Source organism: Peromyscus californicus, unplaced genomic scaffold (genome assembly GCF_007827085.1).
Source record: "Peromyscus californicus insignis strain IS unplaced genomic scaffold, ASM782708v3 Scaffold_21__1_contigs__length_65335640, whole genome shotgun sequence".
Classification (NCBI taxonomy): domain Eukaryota; kingdom Metazoa; phylum Chordata; class Mammalia; order Rodentia; family Cricetidae; genus Peromyscus; species Peromyscus californicus.
In genome coordinates, this window is record NW_026294514.1 from 38,814,863 (window position 1) to 38,835,507 (window position 20,645).

Below are 20,645 nucleotides of genomic sequence, written 5' to 3' on the forward strand. Positions count from 1 at the left end.
GAGTTCAATTTCAGTGTTGAAGCATAGACTTTCCGGGTTACATATTGGCATGAGCAACAACCTCTGGCTTCCAACCAGCAAGGGACAGTGAAGACTTCAGGCACAAAGGGCAGCAGCTCATGGCCAGACAGAGGGCTCGTGTGGCTGGGTGGGGTGTGGGGACGGGGTGAAAAGTTTCTGATCATGATGACTACATCCCAAAAGTCACAGGGTGGGCAAAGGACCCCTTTGGGACAGGAAACCCAGAATTTCTTATCTGTCATCAGGTCTGCTTTAAGAGCAAAGGAGCAATACCTCACCCCAAGCCGGCCTTGAGACAAACATTCTTGGGTTGAACTCCAAATGATTTGAGAGTTTTCAAGGATATCAGAAGTTTACCACCCTCAGACCATTTGTTGGCTATGAACACAAAAGGACTTAAAATAGTTAAGTACAAGAAGTGTATCATAAAGACAAAGGTCGGCCTTCATTCTTCCAGGCCACTTTTGATAGGCAAAGTAGCATGGTCACCATGAGCTCACACTTAGGGTTGTGGTGTCTGTGTCTGCAGAATCATCCTGGGAGCACTTTGAGCATAGAAAGGACATTTACACTTCTGGTGTCTCCAAATCGACGGAAAATTTAAAATTCTGGATAACATGCCCTGGCTCCCCAAAAATCCAGGGAGAGATTTGTATTATTACAACTGCAATCCTGGGGGGCCTGGGAGCTTGGTAATCTATTGACTTCTTTTCTCTATTCATTTAAAATGTTGCTGCTAGGTCTTCGGGTTATAGCTCAGTGGTAGAAGGTTTATTTAATAGTTCCATGTCCTCTGGCCAATCCCCAGCAATGTGAAAAGGAAATATTGTTCAGTTTTATGTTTTAATTGCAGAAGTCATATTGAAGTCCTTTAAGTGGGGTTTGGGAGGTCCAGGGAGATGGCTCAGGCAGTGAGTTTACTTGCTATACATCATGAGGACTTGGATTGATCCCCAGCACCCACATAAAAAGCCATTCATGACAGCGCACACCTGTAACCCCAGCACTGGGGGAGGGCCCAGAGGCAGGAGGATCTCTGAAGCTCCTTGGCCTTTCAGGCCAAACCAAGGAGCTCCAGATTCAGGGAGAGAAGGTGATTCAAAGACTAAGATGGTGAGCTGGGGAGCTGGCTCATCAGGTAAAGGCACTTGCTGCCAAACAAGATGACCTCAGTTTAATCCTGGGACCCACATGGTAGAAAGAGAGAACCAACTCCCCTAAAGTGCCACTCCACATATGTGCAGTAGCATACACACACACACACACACACACACACACACACACACACACACACACACACAAATGTAATTTTAAAAAAGCAACAAAATAAGTAAGATGGAAAGGGACTAATGAGATACCTGATGCTGACTTCTGGCCTGAGTGTACACACACTCTAATGAACACACACACACACACACACACACACAGAAAATCAACAATAATTTTAAAAATAACTGCCAAGTGTACAAATTACCATAATTCTACCAGTCGCCCCCCACATCTGAATTCTTAGTCGTCATGTGAGGTGGGTGCCAACAGTCCTGATTTCCTGATGGGTTCACATCTAGGGATAAAATTATACTTATTCTTCTCTTCACTTCTCACTGCTTTGTCCTGGGAATTACAGAAGAAATTGCATTCACATCACAGCCACATTTGCAGAAATTTGCGTGTGTGTGTGTGTGTGTGTGTGTGTGTGTGTGTGTGTGTGTTCCATTGAAATTCTGCTAGGATATGTCACATCTTTTATTAGTGTGTCTGATCGAGTCCCTCTTGGTCTCAGATTCCTGTTGCTGCTGTGGCTAGAACTCAGAGCACGCCAGCTAGTGCTCCGTGAACTATGTTCCACCTCCTGAATTTATTTTCTGAATGCTTTGTTTCATTGTTTATAAAAGTAGGTGCTACAATGCATGCATATGTGTTTGGCTGAGTGAAAAATCAATGTAGACCTTAAAACATTGCATGTCCAGGCTGAAGAGCTTGCTCAGAGGTTAAGAGGTAATGTTGCTCTTATAGAGGACTGGAGTTTGGTTCCACCCATTCACGTCAGGAGGTTTACAACTACCTGTAACTAACTCCAGCTCCAGGGGATTCAATATCTTCTAACCTCCAGGGGGGCTGCATTCACGTGCACATATATAAGCATATCTACATAATTGAAAATAAAATAAAAATCTAAAAGAAAAAATGCATGTCCATTGGTCTAGAAATATATTCTGCAGATATAGTTCCATATAATTTGAAGATACATGGCAAAATGATTTTACTTCAATTTTATCTTATTTTATTTGAGACAGGGTCTCTCTATGTATACCTGGATGTCCTAGAACTCATGATTCGGGAACTCACTATGTAGGCCAGGCTAGCCTCCCATTTACAGAGATCTGCCTGCCTCTGCCCCCCAAATGCTGGGATTAAAGGCGTGTACCCCGCCCACCCCTGCTAACTTCGGTTTATTTTTGATCACAGCAAATGATGGAAATAGCTGAAAAGTCCAACATAAGAGGATTTAATAGCAGATCATGAACCAAGCTTGGTGATGCCCGTCTTAATCCCAGCACTCGGGAAGCAGAGGCAGGCGGATCTCTGAGTTTGAGGCCAGTCTGGTCTACAAAGTGAGTTCTAGGACAGCCAGGGCTACACAGAGAAACCGTCTTGAAAAACCAAACAACAACAACAACAAAAGTCTATCATGGCTCATGCATAAAAGGGAACACCATGAAACTGGTCAGGAAAGTAGGTGGGTCACAGTGCTCTGAAACGGAGTAATAGGTTACTAAGTAAAACAGGGGTATGTGGAGTGTGCTGCCACAGTCAAAAACCCACAGATGAGTGCTGGAAGGCTATGCATACACTAAACTGTTCAACTATGTTGACTCTCACATGGAAGAGCTGCAGTGAACAGTCGGCCTCATACTGAGCTTACTCTTTCCGTCTTGAAATTCTCGAATGTGTTCATTTTTAGCCTTTAAAACAACAACTTTGTTCTGCACAAATCACATCCATGAACAAAGGACCCAGTGTCAGCCTGGATTCAAACACATTGTAGGTCCATTTTAAGAATGAGCAAACCCCTGATCTATTTTCATGTGAAGGGTTACTCTCTCACATCACCATGATTTACAAAGTGTTCAATGTTCATTCAAATTCAGTTTGGAAATCCCATTCTTCTGTGCCGGCCCCTCTACCGTTTGAGCTTTCGAAACAATTGACCAGACTTTCCACTCTCTGAGATTTCACAGATTCCCCTGCTTATTCATGGCATTCACTGTGGGCACCTATCCAAGACCGGATACAAAAATACTGGCTCATATGGAAAGGGCCCTTCAGTCTTTTTCACTCACTACCTTGCTAACGTCAACAAACACAACAAACAGGCTCCATGTTGGAAGTGGCAGGTTCACGAAGACTCCCTGCAGGCCAAGCCGCAGAGAAGACAGCGAACCTCTATGCTCCACCCAGTGTAGAAAGACTCTTTTTCCCTGAACATGCTGGGAGCTGGGGGGGAGGGGGGAGTTCTCCCCAAGAAATGTGTTAAGTTAAACTCTAAAGGAATCCAAGACAGAATCATTCAAATTATTCATGTATACCTTTGTTCAAGAGCAGCCTTTGGGATCAACCTCCTTGCTCACTTGGCCATACGACCTCAAGCTGTGAAACACATGAGATTTTTAGTTTGGAAAGAAAACAATGGGAGAAATCTGGTACCTTTAAGAGTCAGGTATAGAAGTGAATGTTTTCTATGGCAAGAGGTTCCTCCCTAACAAGACAGTAAGTAACAAATTCGCTCCTTAAAGTGGACTGAAATGTTCAGTTAGTAGAATACGTATTTTAAAAGATACATCCATTTCTATTTTGTGTGCATGAATGTTATCTGCATATGTGTATGTACGCCATGTGTGCAGTGCCCTTGGAGGCCAAAAGAAGGTATCAATTCCTATGAACCTAGTTACAGTTACTAGTTACTAGTGGATTTGTGAGCCACTACCAATGCTGGGAGCCAAACCCGGGGCATCTGGAAAATCAGCATGCACTCTTACCCACTATCCCATCTCTGCAGCCCCAGTTAGCAGAATAGTTTCTTTCTTTCTTTTTCTTTCTTTCTTTCTTTCTTTCTTTCTTTCTTTCTTTTTGTTTTTCGAGACAGGGTTTCTCTGTGTAGCTTTGTGCCTTTCCTGGAACTCACTTGGTAGCCCAGGCTGGCCTGGAACTCACAGAGATCCACCTGGCTCTGCCTCCCGAGAGCTGGGATTAAAGGCGTGCGCCACCACCGCCCGGCTCAGAATATTTTTATTTTAATCTAAGTAGATGTGTTCTTGCCTGGATGGGGCCATATATAGTATCATTTAACCCCTTCTATCTTTTGCATCATCGAAACTGTTGGTAGGCCTTGGACTCCGAACTCCTAGAAAAAGGCAGTGTCCATCAATCAGTCATCTCACAATATCTATGGGTGACAGGTTCCAAAGCCTTGGGTACCAGAACCTGTGGATGCTCTCATATAAAATGATATAAAATTTACACGCCACCTGAGCACATCCTGCTGCGTCCTCGTCTCTGGCTTCTTACAATACAATGGCTATGTAAGAGGTTGTTGTAGTAAATTATTTAGAAAATAATGAAAAACATTTATACATGCTCAGTATAGATACTTTTTTCCAAATATATATGTTAAAAATTATTATTATATTTCTTAATGTGTGTGTGTATGTGTGCCAAGGTTTGTATGTGGAGGTCAAAGGACAATTTGTAGGAGTTGGATCTCTCCTTCCACCAGGTTGGTACTGAGGACTGAATTCAGGTTGTCCGACTTGATGGCAAGCATTTTTCCCTGCTTAGCTATCTTGCCAGCCCCTCCAAGTATTACAGATTCACAGTTGGCTGAATGTGGGCATTTGGAACCCAGGGGTAAGGAGCGCCGACTGTGAGATCCTAGCTATGCTGGGATGTTTTCTCTGTAGAGTGTTAGCACCTAAAGCATTCAAGATGTCAGGGTGTGGGACTACAGAAAACAGGTGTTGTCATTTATGACCCCCTTGAAGAGCCACGGGGAAGAATGCATTTGCGCTGGGTATCCGGGGATACAGCGCTCTATCTGCTTCCCTCTCCAAGGTGAAAGTCTCTCAATTGAAGAGTCTTCAGTGAGATCTCAGAAGAAGCTGCCTGGTGACACCGGTTTGTTCACCCATCAGGTTTCCAGGTGGCACTAACATCTGCTTGTCCAAAACAGGGACTAGAAAGAGGAACACTCTTCATAGGTGGTATGGAGAACATTCTGTGGCACTGACAACAGTATATGGTCTGTGATGGGACAGACCTTGGTTTTTGCCATTTATTAAAATGTCCCCTGCTCCCTGCCTTGCTCACTCTAAGTTCAGGCCTGCGTTCCTTTGTTTAGAAGACATATGGAGCTAATCCCCTGGCCTCCTAACCAAGGCACAGGATGACATCGGGGCTTCCCATTCTTGGGATTTTCACAGGGAAGACTGGTGTCCCTGGAGTAGTCCCGCTCTCTCTCAGCTTCGTGGGAGACAATGAGTGACTTAAGGGCAATTTAAGACCGATTTTGCAAACTTAAAAATTAGTTAGACGCCAAGGAGGGATTTCAGACAGGGTCATCGGTTTCTGTTTGCAAAAGGAATTGATCGGGTCTTGGTGTCTCGGCCAAAAGTCAAACAGCATATTGAACAAACAAAAGGAAAACTTTAGCACTCAGACACTATAATTTTAATACACATGTCATTTATTTAAACCAAAATCAGTTTGTGCTTTCAAAGAGTGGGTTTCAAAGATTTTTTTTTTTAAAAGTCATGTTCTTAACAAACTTTTATTTATTTTTTCCAATTTCTGTTAAAAAAACAAAGCAAAACAAAACCTAAATTACATTTTCCAGGAGGGGTTAGACCTTGACATGGGAAACTGCTTCACTAAAATAACCTCCTTCTCTCTCTCCTTCATCTCTTTCTCCTCCTTCTTCTCATTCTCCTCCTTCTCTTTCTTTTCCTTTGTTTTTCTAGGCAGGTTCTCTCCACGTAGCCCAGGCTGGACTTGAATTCTTGATCCTCCTGCCTCAGCCAGAGTTCTTCAACTTCAGATTCCTACATTCAAAAGCAAACTCAGTTTGGGGATTGGCTGGAATGTTTAAGGAGCCTGGATGAAATAAAACCGAGGCGTGAGAAGGCAAGGAATGTGATGAGATGAGAGGAGTGGTGGGTGCTTATCCAGGTCCTGAGATCTTTGTGGCCTCCAGGGATTCGGTCAGTTGATCATTTTGCTTCTCAAGTTTCAACGGTATATTGTGTTATTTGGTGACTGGCACAGAAATCAGAAAAGATGCCTGTCTGTATACTCATTTCCAAGTCTGCTGCCATATAGATGGATGGATTTTGCCAAGAAGTTGGAGGAAACGGGGAAGGAGGTACTGTGGACACAGCTGTCAGACTTTTTCAGCCAACTGATGAGTGCAAGTCCACTTTGTAAGCATTAAACCCAGGCGAAAACGACAGTGGTAAATAATTGACCAGTGTGAACTATGGAAAGAAGACAGAGGTAGTACTGAAGACACTCAACACAGGCCTGCATTTTAGATTCAAATCCATCCCTTAGTAACTGTGTTGAATTGGTAAGTAATTAAACTGTGACCAAATTTTTTTTTCTTTTTTTCTTTTACCCTCTCCTTTCTTTGTGGTACTGAGGATTAGATCCAGGGCCTCACACATGCTAAACACAGTCTCTGTCACTGACATACACAGTTTCTATTACTGTGAGGATGGAATAAAAAAAAAAAACAAAAAAAAAAACCACAAAGTACAACGCTGATTTTACCCTTGAGAACTGTGTGGGAAACACAATGGGGGGCATGTATGCAAAGAAATCAAACTGGTTATAGCGTCATTCATAATCTGTGCCTGTTAGATAACGCGGTGGTAGGAGCCCCTGATTCCAAACTCCAAGCATAGGTGACCGTCAGAATAAGAGACTTCAGTGCTTTAGGTCTGAAATCCTTTAGACAGGATCTCCCACAACCTGTGCAGCAGTGGGTAAGGAGCTTAGTGTGTCATTACAGTGAGAGTGAGAAGGGTGATGTGCCCCTTAGTGGCCGAGCTACCCACTTCCAAAGACAACCACTTAGATTTTGGAAGACTCAGGGCTTCAGTAAAAACACGCAAGCCTGAAAGCAGTGCATTGATTATTTTATTAATTCCGTCTTTTTACATTATGGGAAACATTCATGTATTTACAGGTTGGTTTTTGTTTTTTGTTTTTGTTTTGTTTTTGTTTTTGTTTTTTTTTGTCCACACACAATCTAGGTAAATAAGCCTATGAAATTCCAATTCAGAAAGCCATAAAAATCTTCCCCACCCCTCCATCTGAAGGCTTTCTCAAATGAATCTTTTTTTTTCCCCAAACCAAAATAATTTTTAAAAATTACATTAGGGAATTCAGATATGCTAATGATTTACATTCCAGTTATTTAAAATATGCATCTAGACATGTTCTTAAAAAAGAAATGGTAAATTCACAAGGATAAGGCTTAAATTAAAGCAGGTACTGCACAGTAAAACATTAAGGGAACATCTATAAATAACAGAAATATATTACAAATAAATTAGCTCTATTTACCATTTCAAATATTAAAAATCTTTAATCCATTTCTTCATCTCTCTTTACAAAAAGGTTATGTGAATTGTATGGAAACATCTGCAAAAAATATAATAAATACTTAATTTCTTTGAACGTATTTTTTTGTTTGTTTTTGATGAGGGAGACAAATTTCTTTTGTAACCCCCCCTCCCCCACCCCAAGAAAATGCCCAACACCTTTATACCAAAGTTAAACAAAATAAGTAATTTTTCAGGGTACATACACTGTTCATTATGAACTAAAAAACATCTCTACAAATTACATCAAAAAGAATAACGCAACAAAGGTTCACGGATGTTAGTTCCGGGTTCCAGTGGATAATAAGCTGTATTGTGTGGGGGTCATGTCCTAACATCAATAATTAGCTTTTTTTATAAAGTGTTTGTACAGTTTAAACTGTGTTTTTCAGGAAGGCAAAGGTTGTGATGCCCTGCAGGCGTTCAGCTAAAAGATTTAAAATTCTTACCAAAAATAGCTTATGAATATACAAATGCCATTCCCTTAGACAAGATAAATAGTAGGCCTTCTCTTATCCCTCTTTAAAATAGCCTGGGCTAAATCAGTTTCCAAAGGAAACACTGTAGGAGAATCTGGAATCACGTTAGAAACTGAACTCTACCTCAGGGCACAGAGCTGTAGCAGTGAGAGTGGGACTAGCCTGGACGCTGCTTCCTGTGAACTCCACGTCTGTCTTGGATGAATGTGACCATGGACTACCCAAGGTGACAGTTGGCCTTACTCCTGCGTACTTCACATCACATTTAATTGCTGCTCCACTGTGAAGAAAAAGCGTGTCTTTTTTGAAACGAGCAAATACTTGAAGCTCAAAAATTCTCTGCTCCGGTGTGAGAAAGCACTGACTTCGTCTGCCCTAGTTAAAAGTTGGTTTTTGTTTTTTGTTTTTAAATAAGTTAGTAGCCCTTTTCTTGTAAACCACAGCAGTAAACATTTGTGCCCTGTTGTTAAAGGTAGCTCAAAGCATCAACGGCTCTGAGAGGTAGCGAATTCTCTAGTGGTTTTAGAATACGTCTGAAGATATTGGTTGCCAGAACCCATTGCTTCTCTCAATTTTGTAAAGAAAATTAAATTAGCACCTGGCTATGAGAGTGTATTTGTTTTTTGTTTTGTTTTGTTTTTAAGCATCTCTGGTGCAAGCAGGTTTTGTTTTTTTTTAAAAGACTTTCATTTTTCAATGGCAAATTTCTAATTCTTTAGGTTGCAAGCTTGCCATAATAGATGCCTGCCCCTTTCAGACTGCCGCATTCTGAATGTTTAAACTGCTACAAGTAAGGGCATTTGAAGACTTCAGCAGGATGCCAGCGCACACAGCCCATCGACCACGACTAAACTACAAGCCAAAGGAAGCCTGGAGTCCAACCAAACACTTGGGTTTCTATCAGCGTGTATGGATGCCTACTTCCCTCGCTCCTCATAGCTCTTGGCTACCGAGTAAATCGGATGACTTCTCTCAATACTTGGAACTTCAGGATCATAATGACCGCTCTTTGGAAGGAGGCGGCATGTCACCTGGGGTAGAAAACCTTTTATTTTATTCATTTGATATAGGACAAGAATCCTGTGCTGGGGGACACATGAACCCTGTATTGGAGTGAGAGGAGACCCCTGAAATGTGACGTGCTGGGCTAAACTAGACAGATGTGTAGCATTCAAAGGGGTGGCAGAGAACCGGAACTCTTCTCTGGAAATGGCCTTGCGGTCTTTGAGAAGCAGAGTGTTCTTACGTGTGTGTGCGTGCGTGTGTGTGTGTGTGTGTGTGTGTGTGTGTGTATGAAATCTTAAGTGGGCCCACCCGAATGGACACTAAATTAACAGAGCCAACTCCCCCCCCCCCCCCATTTAAAAACCACTGCCATGACATTATAATACACAGAGTACAAGAAAAGTTGATAAAACATTTCAGGTCTAAATTTTCTTAATAATAAGATAAATAAATAGATTCCTTATATAGGATCTTAAACCATCGGAGTTTCCTTTGCCTTAACTTTCCTCATTTTATTGCCTTTCAGAATAGATTAATTTCCCTGAAAGAGCGAATTTACAATCTTCTGCTGATTGAAACATTTGAAGCTGTGATTGATGGAGTACCAGTGAGGCAGTTTGTTCAGCTGCGAAGGTACAGATGCAGGGTACCTGCACACTTTGCCCTGCTCTCCTACACACCCAGGCCTCCCACCCCAGGCCAGCTTGATCCCCCCTCTCTTGGTCACCACTGATTCCGACAAGATGGTGTGATTTCTGAGATTAGAAATAAAGCGCTCTGTCTGCTTGTAAAAATAACCGTTTGGGGGGCAAATAAAGGGAATCGGAGCCCTCGTTTCTTTCACGTGGAAGACGGTTAAGTCTCAAAGGATCACCCTGTGTGATACTGGGTTTCTGAAATACCCTATGGTTTTATATTGCTGAGTTCTAGGGACACGCTAGCTTGAGAGAACTGAGGAGGGTGAGTGACCTACAGGGGTCTTTTTCTACACAGGTGGGTTTGTTTGTCCCAGAAAAAGAAAGGGTTTGGATGTCTGCATGAGGCTTCAGGACACAGGGGAGCGAAGCTCGGTGGAGAAGATGGGCAAAGTGGTCCAGGAAGCGGGGTGGGGCGGCTTGGGGACGGCTCCTGCGAGGTGGACAACTAGGGCCACGACCACGGTGGCGGTCACTGAGCTCAGAGACGGAGGGGACGGGAAGGCGGCCGAGGGGAGGGCGGCGGGACGGTCCTCGGCGGCGGCGGCGGCGGCGGCGGCGGCGCTCAGAGCCGGGTCTGCGCCTCGGGGATGTAGATCTCGATGCTCTCCGCGCTCTCGGTGGCCGAGTTCTGGCGGACCGACGCGGCGCGCTTGGCGGCCATCAGGCGCTTGCGGGCCTCCTGGCGCTGCGAGCTCTCCAGCGAGCGCTCCCGGATCAGCGGCGCGGGGCCCTTCGCCGGCTTCTTTGGCACTGGAGGAGGGGCCCTTCGCTCCTGATCAAAGCAGAAGGTTCAGGTTCAGGACATTACACAGCTTCTCAGGACAAGCTTGGGAAAGACTGGGATAGGTGAGTTTTTGGAAAACACACACACACACTTCTGCCTTTTTTTTTTTTTTTAACCTACGGATGGTTAGTTCTGATCTGCACACTGGATATATGATTTCTCTTCATTGCTCTGGCTTGGGTATTCAAAAGATGCAAAGAAAAAAAAAAAAAAACAACCCGACAACACATAATCTCTTACGCTGAAGGCCGAGGGTAAGGCTGGATCGAAGAACTAGGTCTTTCCACGGCAGGGTGTAGGCATTTAAAATGCACCCCTGCAAAAGGCTCCCTGCGCCTCACAGTGAGGGTGGCTCTGTCTGCATACACCAGATTCTTCCTGGTGCTAGGGATGGGCCAGGAGATCTCAACAGCTACAGGATGATTTAGAACTCTAAGATGTATGTCTCTGAGGCACCAGGTAGGAGCTTGGGTTAGAGAACAAAAACCCTCTCTACCCTCTCCCTGCGCCTTCTCCCTGTGTCTACCCAGCCTCCTTCTCCTCTACCCATTCCTAAGTAGCCAGATACTATAAGATTGCGTTTCTCGGCTTCGATGGTGCCACTGGACTTACACCCTTTTTGCACATCACACAGGAACACACAGCCATAGATTGTACGGGGTCACTGAGTGGGTAGACGCTGGCATTCCCTACTCTGGGGAAGATTTTTCCAGCACATCAATCAGTCCCTAGGGGTTTCAGCATGCTTGTGAAGGCCCCGAAGACAATCCCAGCTTTGCTATCAAAAGTTGAAAACAGGACTGGAAAAGGCCGTCCCTCTTATCAGCAAACTCTGAAATGGTATCAGATCTTTTCTAATCTACTGCAAAATACAGCCCCTCATGTCTTCACGATAACCGTACGGGGGGGGGGGGGGGGGAGGCATCTAAAGCCACAAAGGATGCTTTTAGGAGAAAGATGTTGAGCTTTCAGGCTGTGGAAGGGGCCACACAAACCCCACATTGCCATTTAAATAAAACACCCTGCATCCTTATGAAGTCACACATGAAGTTCATCGTGAAGGTACCGAGTACCCGGCTTAACACTGGTGCCCCCTCCTCCCTTGCCAGGGAGAGAGGCAGAGTTCAGTGGTATTATTACACTTGGACTTGGCCCACGGTTGTTTAAAGTGGAGCCTGCGTTTCTGAAAGGACAAAAAAGGGAGAGGACAGCGTGCAGTCTCCCACCACCTCTGTCCCTTCATTATTTGTTTTCCTGTCAGGTTCAAAAGAGGATGAAAAAACTCTGATCATAAGCAAAGTGCGTTTAAAAAAAAAAACTTAAAAATTAAGCTAATAATTTATTATTAGGTCACACACCAATAAATCACATGTAACAATTTCTTTCCATCACTTCTTCGGGACATTTAAAATCTTCATTGTGGGGTAATTGGTAGATATTTTTAAAAGTAGGAATATTGGAAACTTTTTAGTCATTTTTCTTTCTTTGCACACTTTATTTTTTTTTTAACAATAATATTAAAGAATCAGTAGGTGAGAAATTAGATGGAGCAGTACTAAAATTCCAGCCTGTGTACACGTGTGTATACTTTTAAGACCGATTTGCCAGCAGATAGTTTCACACATAAAGAAAACTAGATGAAGCACAATGTTTGGCTTCTCAAAGTAGAGGCCACACACACATCAATGGTACCTCAAGCTTGGTTCTAACCCCCCAGTTGGATGGTCATAGAATTGGAGACAGTGGATAGTAGTGACAGCATTGGACTCCTTATAGACAGTCCTTTGGGACTGGGTATGTCCTGGGTACCCACTGATCCCATACACCTGGAAATGATGGGCAACAGTGGATTACTGTTAGCTCGTGATGGGTCAGGAGACCCAAAAGGGCAGGGCTCTCACTGCTGAGGGAATAGCCATCCCTCATTTTCAGAGGTGTATCTCTTGGAACTATTAGATCATAGAAGACCTTAGATCATAGAAGAACAAAAGTTATTAAAAAAAACAAAAAAACCTCATACAGGACAGATCAGCCTGGGAAGACAGACATTAGATACTTGTAGAAGCCTGATTACTGTGGAATCACAGTAATCAAATATGAAATTATTATTGATTAATTAAAATAATTTAAGTCTATTTCTAAACTGTCTCAGGAAGATCCCAGGGAACAATGTCCTCCCAGGCAAATCTAATTTGAAAAAATTCGAAAAAAAATTCGAAAAAAAAAATCTCCACGTTTATGATGACTGTAAGCCTCCTATTTAGAATGGAGAATATTTATGAGATGATTGTCAGCCAGTTACTTCTCAGGTTTTCCCAGAAACACATCCTGAGGGTGCAAGGAAGTTGAACTCTTGCTCTATGGAACCAGGCTCTGAAGAGGTCATTTATTTTAGCTTAGAAAGCAAAACTGGAGTCAGTTCCTTCCAGTGTCTAAAGTGGTTTAACTTAAAGTTTAATTAACAAAGGGAAGAAAAGAAAAAAGAAGGAAAGAAAAAGAAGAAAGAGGGAAAAAGATAAAGAAAAGCCACATTCCCACTTTCCAATTCACAAAGACAGGTATTTTTCTTCAAAAATATGCCTGAAACATATTACAGATAATATCCCAAGTGATTAGTATGTAAACATTGTCATTACAATGAAATGAATATGATACCAGCTCCATTTCACATTGTAAACAGCAGGACTGGATGCAGAAGCCTATTTAGACTGTCCAGTGTTTGTGCAGGTTTTTAAATGAACCATACAAAATCTACATTGTTCTACCTTCTTGTCAAGAGGATCCATCTGTTTCCAGTTATTGGCCTTTAACTGATGAAGTTCATCAAATTTCATACTAATATTTTCTATGGACAACTGCAGCATGTCCCAAAACCCCGCCAAATCCTGGGAAGTGGGTCTTGGATGAGCATTGGGATTCTGTGCAAAAGAGAGAAAAAAATATTGATGCTTTAGAGGCAATATGACAGCAAGCAGGGCCCAAAAGGCATTTTCAAACATTTCAAAGAACCTAAGGAGGCTGAGTTCCTTTTGGTTTTCAGATAAGAGATAAAAGTGAGGCTACAAATGGTAATTTTATACATGCCCCCATTCCAGTCTCTGATTTTCAAATGTCAAGGTTGCAAAATTCCTCTGTCCTTACAACAGAATGGTTGTTTCAGTTTGATAAGTGGGGAGAGTCTAAACATTTGAAAAAAATCCCAGTATGTGTTATCTCTTACTGGATGCATTTTAAAACAATGTATTTAAATGAAAACACTATCTTTGAAAAAAAAAATCACATATAACTTCATGCCACACAGCTTATTCAGAGAACAGATGAGAATTCTAAAATGAGATTAGTTTTAGGACTCATGTTGAGTGAAATACTAGGGTATAGAATTGATAAGCAATAAGGAATTTTCAAAGTACTTTGCTTGATGTGGCTTCTTTGATGCTAGAGACTGAGCCCAGAGTTTGTATATTGGAAGCAAATGATCAACCATGGATACACATATCTAGTCCCTGAAACAATTATGTGTTCAGTAATTGAGATGTTACTGATATATATAATAAAGAATCATTTTATCAGATGACCTATTGGAAATTACCTAGTTTTTTTTTTTTTTTTTTTTTTTTAAGATTTATTTATTTATTATGTATACAGCATGTATGTCTGCAGGCCAGAAGAGGGCACCAGATCTCATTACAGATGGTTGTGAGCCACCATGTGGTTGCTGGGAATTGAACTCAGGACCTCTGGAAGAGCAGTCAGAGCTCTTAACCTCTGAGCCATCTCTCCAGCCCGGAAATTACCTAGTTTTAAATATAGCAAATGTCAGAAACATTATCTTTACACGTACATATATATGTATGTTGGCAATAATTCCCTTTTCAGAATAGTAGATATCTTTCAGTGTTTAAGAACTGACTTTTTGCTAACCAGTGGTAGTGTTTGCCTTTAAGCCCAACACTCAGGAGGCAGAGAGAGGTGTATCTTTGAGTGACAAGGCCAGCCTGGTCTACAGAGTGAGTTCTAGGATATCCAAAGCCACATAGTGAAACCCTGTCTCGAAAAACCAAACTACCAACAATAACAACAAAACAGCAACAAAAAAAATTTTAAAGAATCATTTTAAATTTTTATATTATCAGTAAGGCATAGTGGTGCATGCCTTTAATCCCAGCACTTGGGAGGCAGAGGCAGGTAGATCTCTGTGAATTCCAGGGCCAGCCTGGTCTACAGAGTTCCAGGATACCCAGAGTTACATAGTAAGAACCTGTCTAAAAAAAAACTTGAAACAAAACAAAACAACAAACAAAAACTATTATTATCTTGTGTGTGTGTGTGTGAGTGTGTGTGTGCATGTGTGAGTGTGTGTGCACCCTACAAGACGTGTGTGGAGGTCAGAGGACAACTTCATTGAGTTGTCTCTCTCCTCTCACCTTTGTGTGGATTCCAGGAATTGAACTCAGGTCATCAGGCTTGAGAAACAAGCACTCCTGGAACAGGCCGAGAATTGAATTTGGTTGGTTTGTTTGCTCAAGAACTTGGTATGTAATTTAGGCCGGCCTGTAAATCTCCAACCTTCTACCTCAGCCTCCTGAGCGGAAAGACTACCAGAGCACATTACCACATCTGGCCCAAGAGTGGATTTCTTTGTAATCTGTTATCACGGTCATTGCCAAGCACCATCTGCAAAAGCAGCTGAAGGCGTTACCGTCAGACGGCAGGAGTCTTCCTCCCCTACCGTGTCAGGGGCTTCTGGCCAGTGCCATTTCTCATTATTTCTTAGATTTATGAACAACTGTAAATCCCCATGTCCTAGGATGACTGAGGCCAGCTTGAATATTCCAAATTAACCCCAAGAAAATGGTATCATCAGCATTTCAGACCGTGTAGAGGTTGTTGGTCATCTGATTGTTTAAAGGTTGGAAACAACATCTGCATCTGAGGATGAGCTAGTACGACTGGCCTCGTTCAAAATAAATGCAGATGAAGAAGCACCGATGTGTGTAGAGTTCCTAAACTACTCACAGCCATTAGATTCTTCGGAATACATAAACTTTAGAGTTTTCAAGTGCTTGGTTCAACACGAAAATCTATTCTAGGGATGAGAGCGAGTGTGGCCTGGTGTTACATGCCCAAGGCCTTGGGTTCAATCTTTAGCACCTAGCCAAAACAAATCAAAATAAAGTCAATACAACAAAACATAAAAAAGATTCTAATGACACTTGAATGAACAAAGGGCATTCTTTGTAATAGTTTGACTCAGTAAACAGCAACTACTATAGAAGAGCCTCAAGGCGTGTGGTGGCAATATCAATTATCCTACCACCACGTGAGCTGAAACAAGAACACCTTAAGTGTGAGGCTACATTGCAAGCAACAAAAGACCAAAAGGGATAAAACAAATAAACAAACAAACAAACCCTCAACATTCAGAATGGATAGTAGATTTGACAAAGCACTTCTCAATAGTTCATGATTTCACAACGTACTTAGCCTTATCCATAATGGAAAACTAAACAGTTTATAATTTGGAGTTCAGTGACATTTTCTGGGTCACAAGTTTTACTGTTGTTTTAGCACCAATGAAAGAAATAATACAGATTGAGTGTCTTATCCGAAGCCCTTGGGACCAGATGTCGAGATGTTGGAGTTCATAGGATTTGGAAATGATTGCCTATCCATCGTGAGATATCTTAGAGACAGAATGTAAGTCTTAATGTGAAATTCATGTACATGTCACATACACCTTGTACACACAGTCTGAATGTAGTATGTACATTTTTAATGTGCCTGCATTTTGACTGTGACACGTTATATGAGGTCAGATGTATATATAGTAGCAATGCTTTGGTGTCCTCAAAGTTTTAGATTTTAGAGAATTTCTGGTTTGGGATTTTTTGGGTTTGGGCACAGTCACCCTACAGTTCAGTAGCCTAAGCTTATGTAAGTGGTTCCTTAGATGTGCTTAGCTCTGTATCATGGGCAACGTGGTCTTGCCCCCAAAGGAATCTCTTTGCCCCATGTTGTCAAAAAGACAAATGAGGAAATAGAGTGTAAGTAGTTCTCTAACTCAGCAGTCATATGAGAGTATGAGTCATAAGATAGTATGGCTGAGTCTAAACCATATCGTCTCTGAGATTTGAGGGAGAGTCAGGGGGTGTCGTCCCCCCAGGTTTAGTTATGCTGGAAAAAAATCCCAAATTTCATCCATTCACTGTAAACTTGAGAATCTAGTCTGGAATAAATGTGTTTTCAAACTGTCTTCTTTTTTTCCTCAAAGGAAGAGGAACTAAAGAAAGAACAGCTGTACCTGGCTCTGACTGGCCCTATAGTCACTTTTAAACACACACACACACACACACACACACACACACACACACACACACACACACACATTTATTTATCATGTGTATGTGCTGGGGGTGGTGCCAGGGCAAGTAGGCAGAGGTCAGGTGACAACTGGCAGAAGCTGCTTTTCTCTTTCCATCTTATGGGTACTAGGGACCAAACTTAGGTCATTATCCAGCTTGGCGGCAAGCTCCTTTACTTGTTGAGCCATCTTGCTGCCCCTTGGGGTCACTTTCCTACAGTTGTAGTGCTAAGCGGAACTACCCATCAGGCCATACTGTTTCCTGGGATGATTCCCCTCTGCAAAGGTGAGGGCTGAAATTCACAGCCTGCCTAGGATTTATGGCAATGGAGCCTGAACAGACAAGGGTTTGATTCTGGACTCCGCTTTTGCCGTGGGCTGGTAGCGAAGTTTCTTAACATTTTATGCCCATCTATCCCACCTATAAATCATAAAAATAGCCGGGCGGTGGTGGCGCACGCCTTTAATCCCAGCACTTGGGAGGCAGAGCCAGGCGGATCTCTGTGAGTTCGAGGCCAGCCTGGTCTCCAAAGCGAGTTCCAGGAAAGGCGCAAAGCTACACAGAGAAACCCTGTCTCGAAAAACCAAAAAAAAAAAAAAAAAATTAAATAAATAAATAAATAAATAAATCCACCAGTAACTCCAAATGCCCATTCTGAGATGTTACCCAGGGCATCTGTCACGTTTGGTGCTGGACCTGTTCTTCAGAGGCCTGGTTTGAGCAGTACCAATGACCTTCCTCTGTTGCTGTGGCATTACCATAAATAGAGACTTTCTCAAGTGGCCACAAGAGCCACTGTGAGGAATGACAAGATGTCAAAAGCTGGCTTTCATGAACTTGACAATTTCTAGGAATCAGCACACATTAAAACAAACAAACAAACAAAAAACAACAAAAGGCTCGTTCTCTCACCTATAAGCCAATTACTGTTAAATGTGAACATGCCCATTTTTAAGCAGTTTTGGGTTCAGAGCCTATTTGGAAACCCAAACCTTCAGCTCACTGCTTAATTGAACATTACATTTTATGATTCTGTTTTGCCCTATATGTTCACCATTGTATTTAAATATCTTTTATTTTTTTTAATTTCAACAATAAAAGGGTCAGGAGGGGGAAAAAAGGCACCTGCAATTTTATCTTTAAAATGTGCACAATATTTATGTTCTATTTTGTAGTATACCTGGGAACTTGCTCATCAATTCTGTTTTTACATTTATTCAGTGTGAGGGTGGGTGGGTGAGGGTGGGGTTGGTGCACATGCCACAATGTATATGTGTGTGTGTGTGTGTGTGTGTGTGTGTGTGTGTGTGTGTGTAAGGATGGGAGTTGGGCCTCTGTGAGTCCACCATGTGAGTTCTGCAGACTGAACATCAGGCTTGTCAGCAAGCCCCTTTACCCAGAAGCCATCTTGCCTGCCCTGGACTAGATTCCTTTGAGGAGAAAACGCAGCACCTAGGACACAGAGTTAAACCTCTAAAGCCCTATCTGGGTCATTTAGATGTCAATCATGTTTTCACTTTCCACACATCAATGAGCTGCTTTTCCTTGGCTTTGTTTTAGAGTCAGCCTGACCAACAGCAGTTGTGTTAGTGAGGTCACTCTTGGAGGATGGAGGCCTTCTTTACGGCCTCCTTGAAAAGGCTCTTGACCTGTATTTCACTGTCAAATTAGCAAATGCTATTGCTGTTATTGCTGCTATTATCCGAAGAGGGTTTTCCTTCCTTTTTTTTGTATGTCAGAGGTAGGTGGAGCACTCACTTGTCTCAGGGTGTCTAATCTACGTTTTGTGATACCCTCAGCCTCTGGCCTTTGAATTAAAACAAAACTCTGATCAGGAGACACGGTCACTGACGGCTATTTTAGAAAGAGAGTCATGAGCCAAAACAGTTTCCTTTGTAACAGTATTTAGAAAACATCGGTTGCTCCATATTTTAGTAAGAATAAGAAAATCAAAAGCATCGTAAAAAATCTAGGAACACGGAAAGTTTTCAATACCAAAAAAAAAAAAAAAAATCAGGACATGGAATTTTAACTTAATTCTGCCCCTAAGATTATTTAAGTGTAGAATAAAGTGAGGTTTTTGTCTGTTTTATTTAATGAAAAGCGGGAAGCCAGATTCATCTGTTAAAAGACTCCAACACTTGGTTCAATCTGAGTTTGGCTTTGGCTGGGCCAGTTTTGAGGACAAGGTCTTTCCCGGCTGTGCTAGCAAGGAGTCGCGGTGATGTGGGTGGTACCTACCAGGTTCTCTTCACACAGTTCTCTGAACTGGTAGAATTTCTGCGCCATGAGAAGTTGGGCGCTGCCCACCGCAGTTCGGATTTTCCCTAGAACTGAAAAGAGCAGACACAGAAGTTTACACGATGCCTCAACATTGAGATTTAGTCTGGTCAAGCAAAGAGAGAGTCATGCTGTCACCGTTTGGAAAAACAGCACACAGCACGCACCCACACCCATCGGGGCTATGAAACCCGGGCTACCGGGTTCAAGGATAAAGTCAACTTGGGAAGCGCATGTTGATCGCTCCTGTTTCGTGGGGTTTTCCGTCACAGCACTGTGCTACACCACAAGGAGAGACAAATAGCATTCCTTTCACGGTTACGCGTGTTTCCCGGTGTAGTTTTGGGTTTATGGAGTCAGGATCCCGATAATGCGGGCTTGATTTTCTAATTCGGATTTCTATCTAATTCGAACACAAGAGAAGCAATGCTAGCCGGGCAGAAGGAATCTCCTAGTCACCCTAACCAGTCCACAATCCAGCGTTTTCCCAGAGCTCAGCCGCTGGCGTTTTCTGACAAGTGAATTTGCCAGGGAGTGATAGGGTTCAACCTGTTGCCTAGGGCACAGCAGCACGGGGGGGGGGGGGGGGGGGGGGGGCTTTCTACTTTGCAGCCCTTTCTGTATTAACCTTGGTTTGGTGTGGAACCTTTCCGTTGCAGTAACCACCTTTGAGTTGCCTCTGCAGGGGCCCGGGGGCTGAGTGTCCCCAGGGATCCCCCTGAACCCCAAGCCCTTGCAGCTGCCCCTGCTGGAGCTCTGCCATGCAGTAAACCGCCCTTCTGTACCTGAGTGGACAGAAACCTCCCACAATGGAAGACTAGAGAGAACTCAGACCCCCTGAGGCTTGGCTAGGCTGGGAATTCTGCCTGGAAGAGACAAAGTGGGATTCAAGCAATCTCACTGTTGGCTCCGGCCTAAAGAATTCACACTCCTTTTTCTCAACCACAAGGTCAGGAGAAAACAAAGAAAGCAACGGGCATTGCCCAGGGCTTTTTAGTAGTTTGCTGTACCGGATTTACGATGCCAGGCTAGACCTGAGTTCATGACGCTCACTCTACCTAGGTTCTGCTTCAATATTTCAGCATCCACACCTGTCCATCATAGCATTTCTGAATTCATACGTCCCCAGTCATGCCAGACTGCTTGGGGACACACATTTGCAGCTCTATCAAGTCATAGCAACCGCCTGACTTGATGCTCTAAGTCCTTACGTAGGTAGGTGTGTTTACTTTTTTCCAGTGTGCTGGAAATCAGTTGAGTGAGGTTTCTCCTTTTTTTTTATTTATTTTTGGTTTTTCGAGACAGGGTTTCTCTGTGTAGCTTTGCGCCTTTCCTGGAACTCACTTGGTAGCCCA

The 20,645-nt window shown here is 42.8% G+C and overlaps 1 protein-coding gene across 25 annotated transcripts in view; it reads right to left on the reverse strand.

The window, feature by feature from the left end:
- Window positions 1–7,197: 7,197 nt before the first annotated feature.
- Dlgap1 (DLG associated protein 1) overlaps window positions 7,198–20,645 on the reverse strand; it is an 823,903-nt gene continuing 810,455 nt past the window's right edge. For 22 of the 25 annotated variants that reach the window (XM_052750118.1, XM_052750116.1, XM_052750115.1 and 19 more), the window contains 3 exons: window positions 19,252–19,343; window positions 13,414–13,566; window positions 7,198–10,636 (listed from right to left, as the gene is read on the reverse strand). In XM_052750118.1, coding sequence (XP_052606078.1) covers window positions 10,427–10,636; window positions 13,414–13,566; window positions 19,252–19,343 — 455 coding nt within the window. In that variant the 3' untranslated portion in view covers window positions 7,198–10,426. Of the gene's footprint in view, window positions 10,637–11,974; window positions 13,567–19,251; window positions 19,344–20,645 lie in introns of those variants that run through there. The other 3 variants (XM_052750133.1, XM_052750134.1, XM_052750130.1) reach the window with 1 other exon arrangement.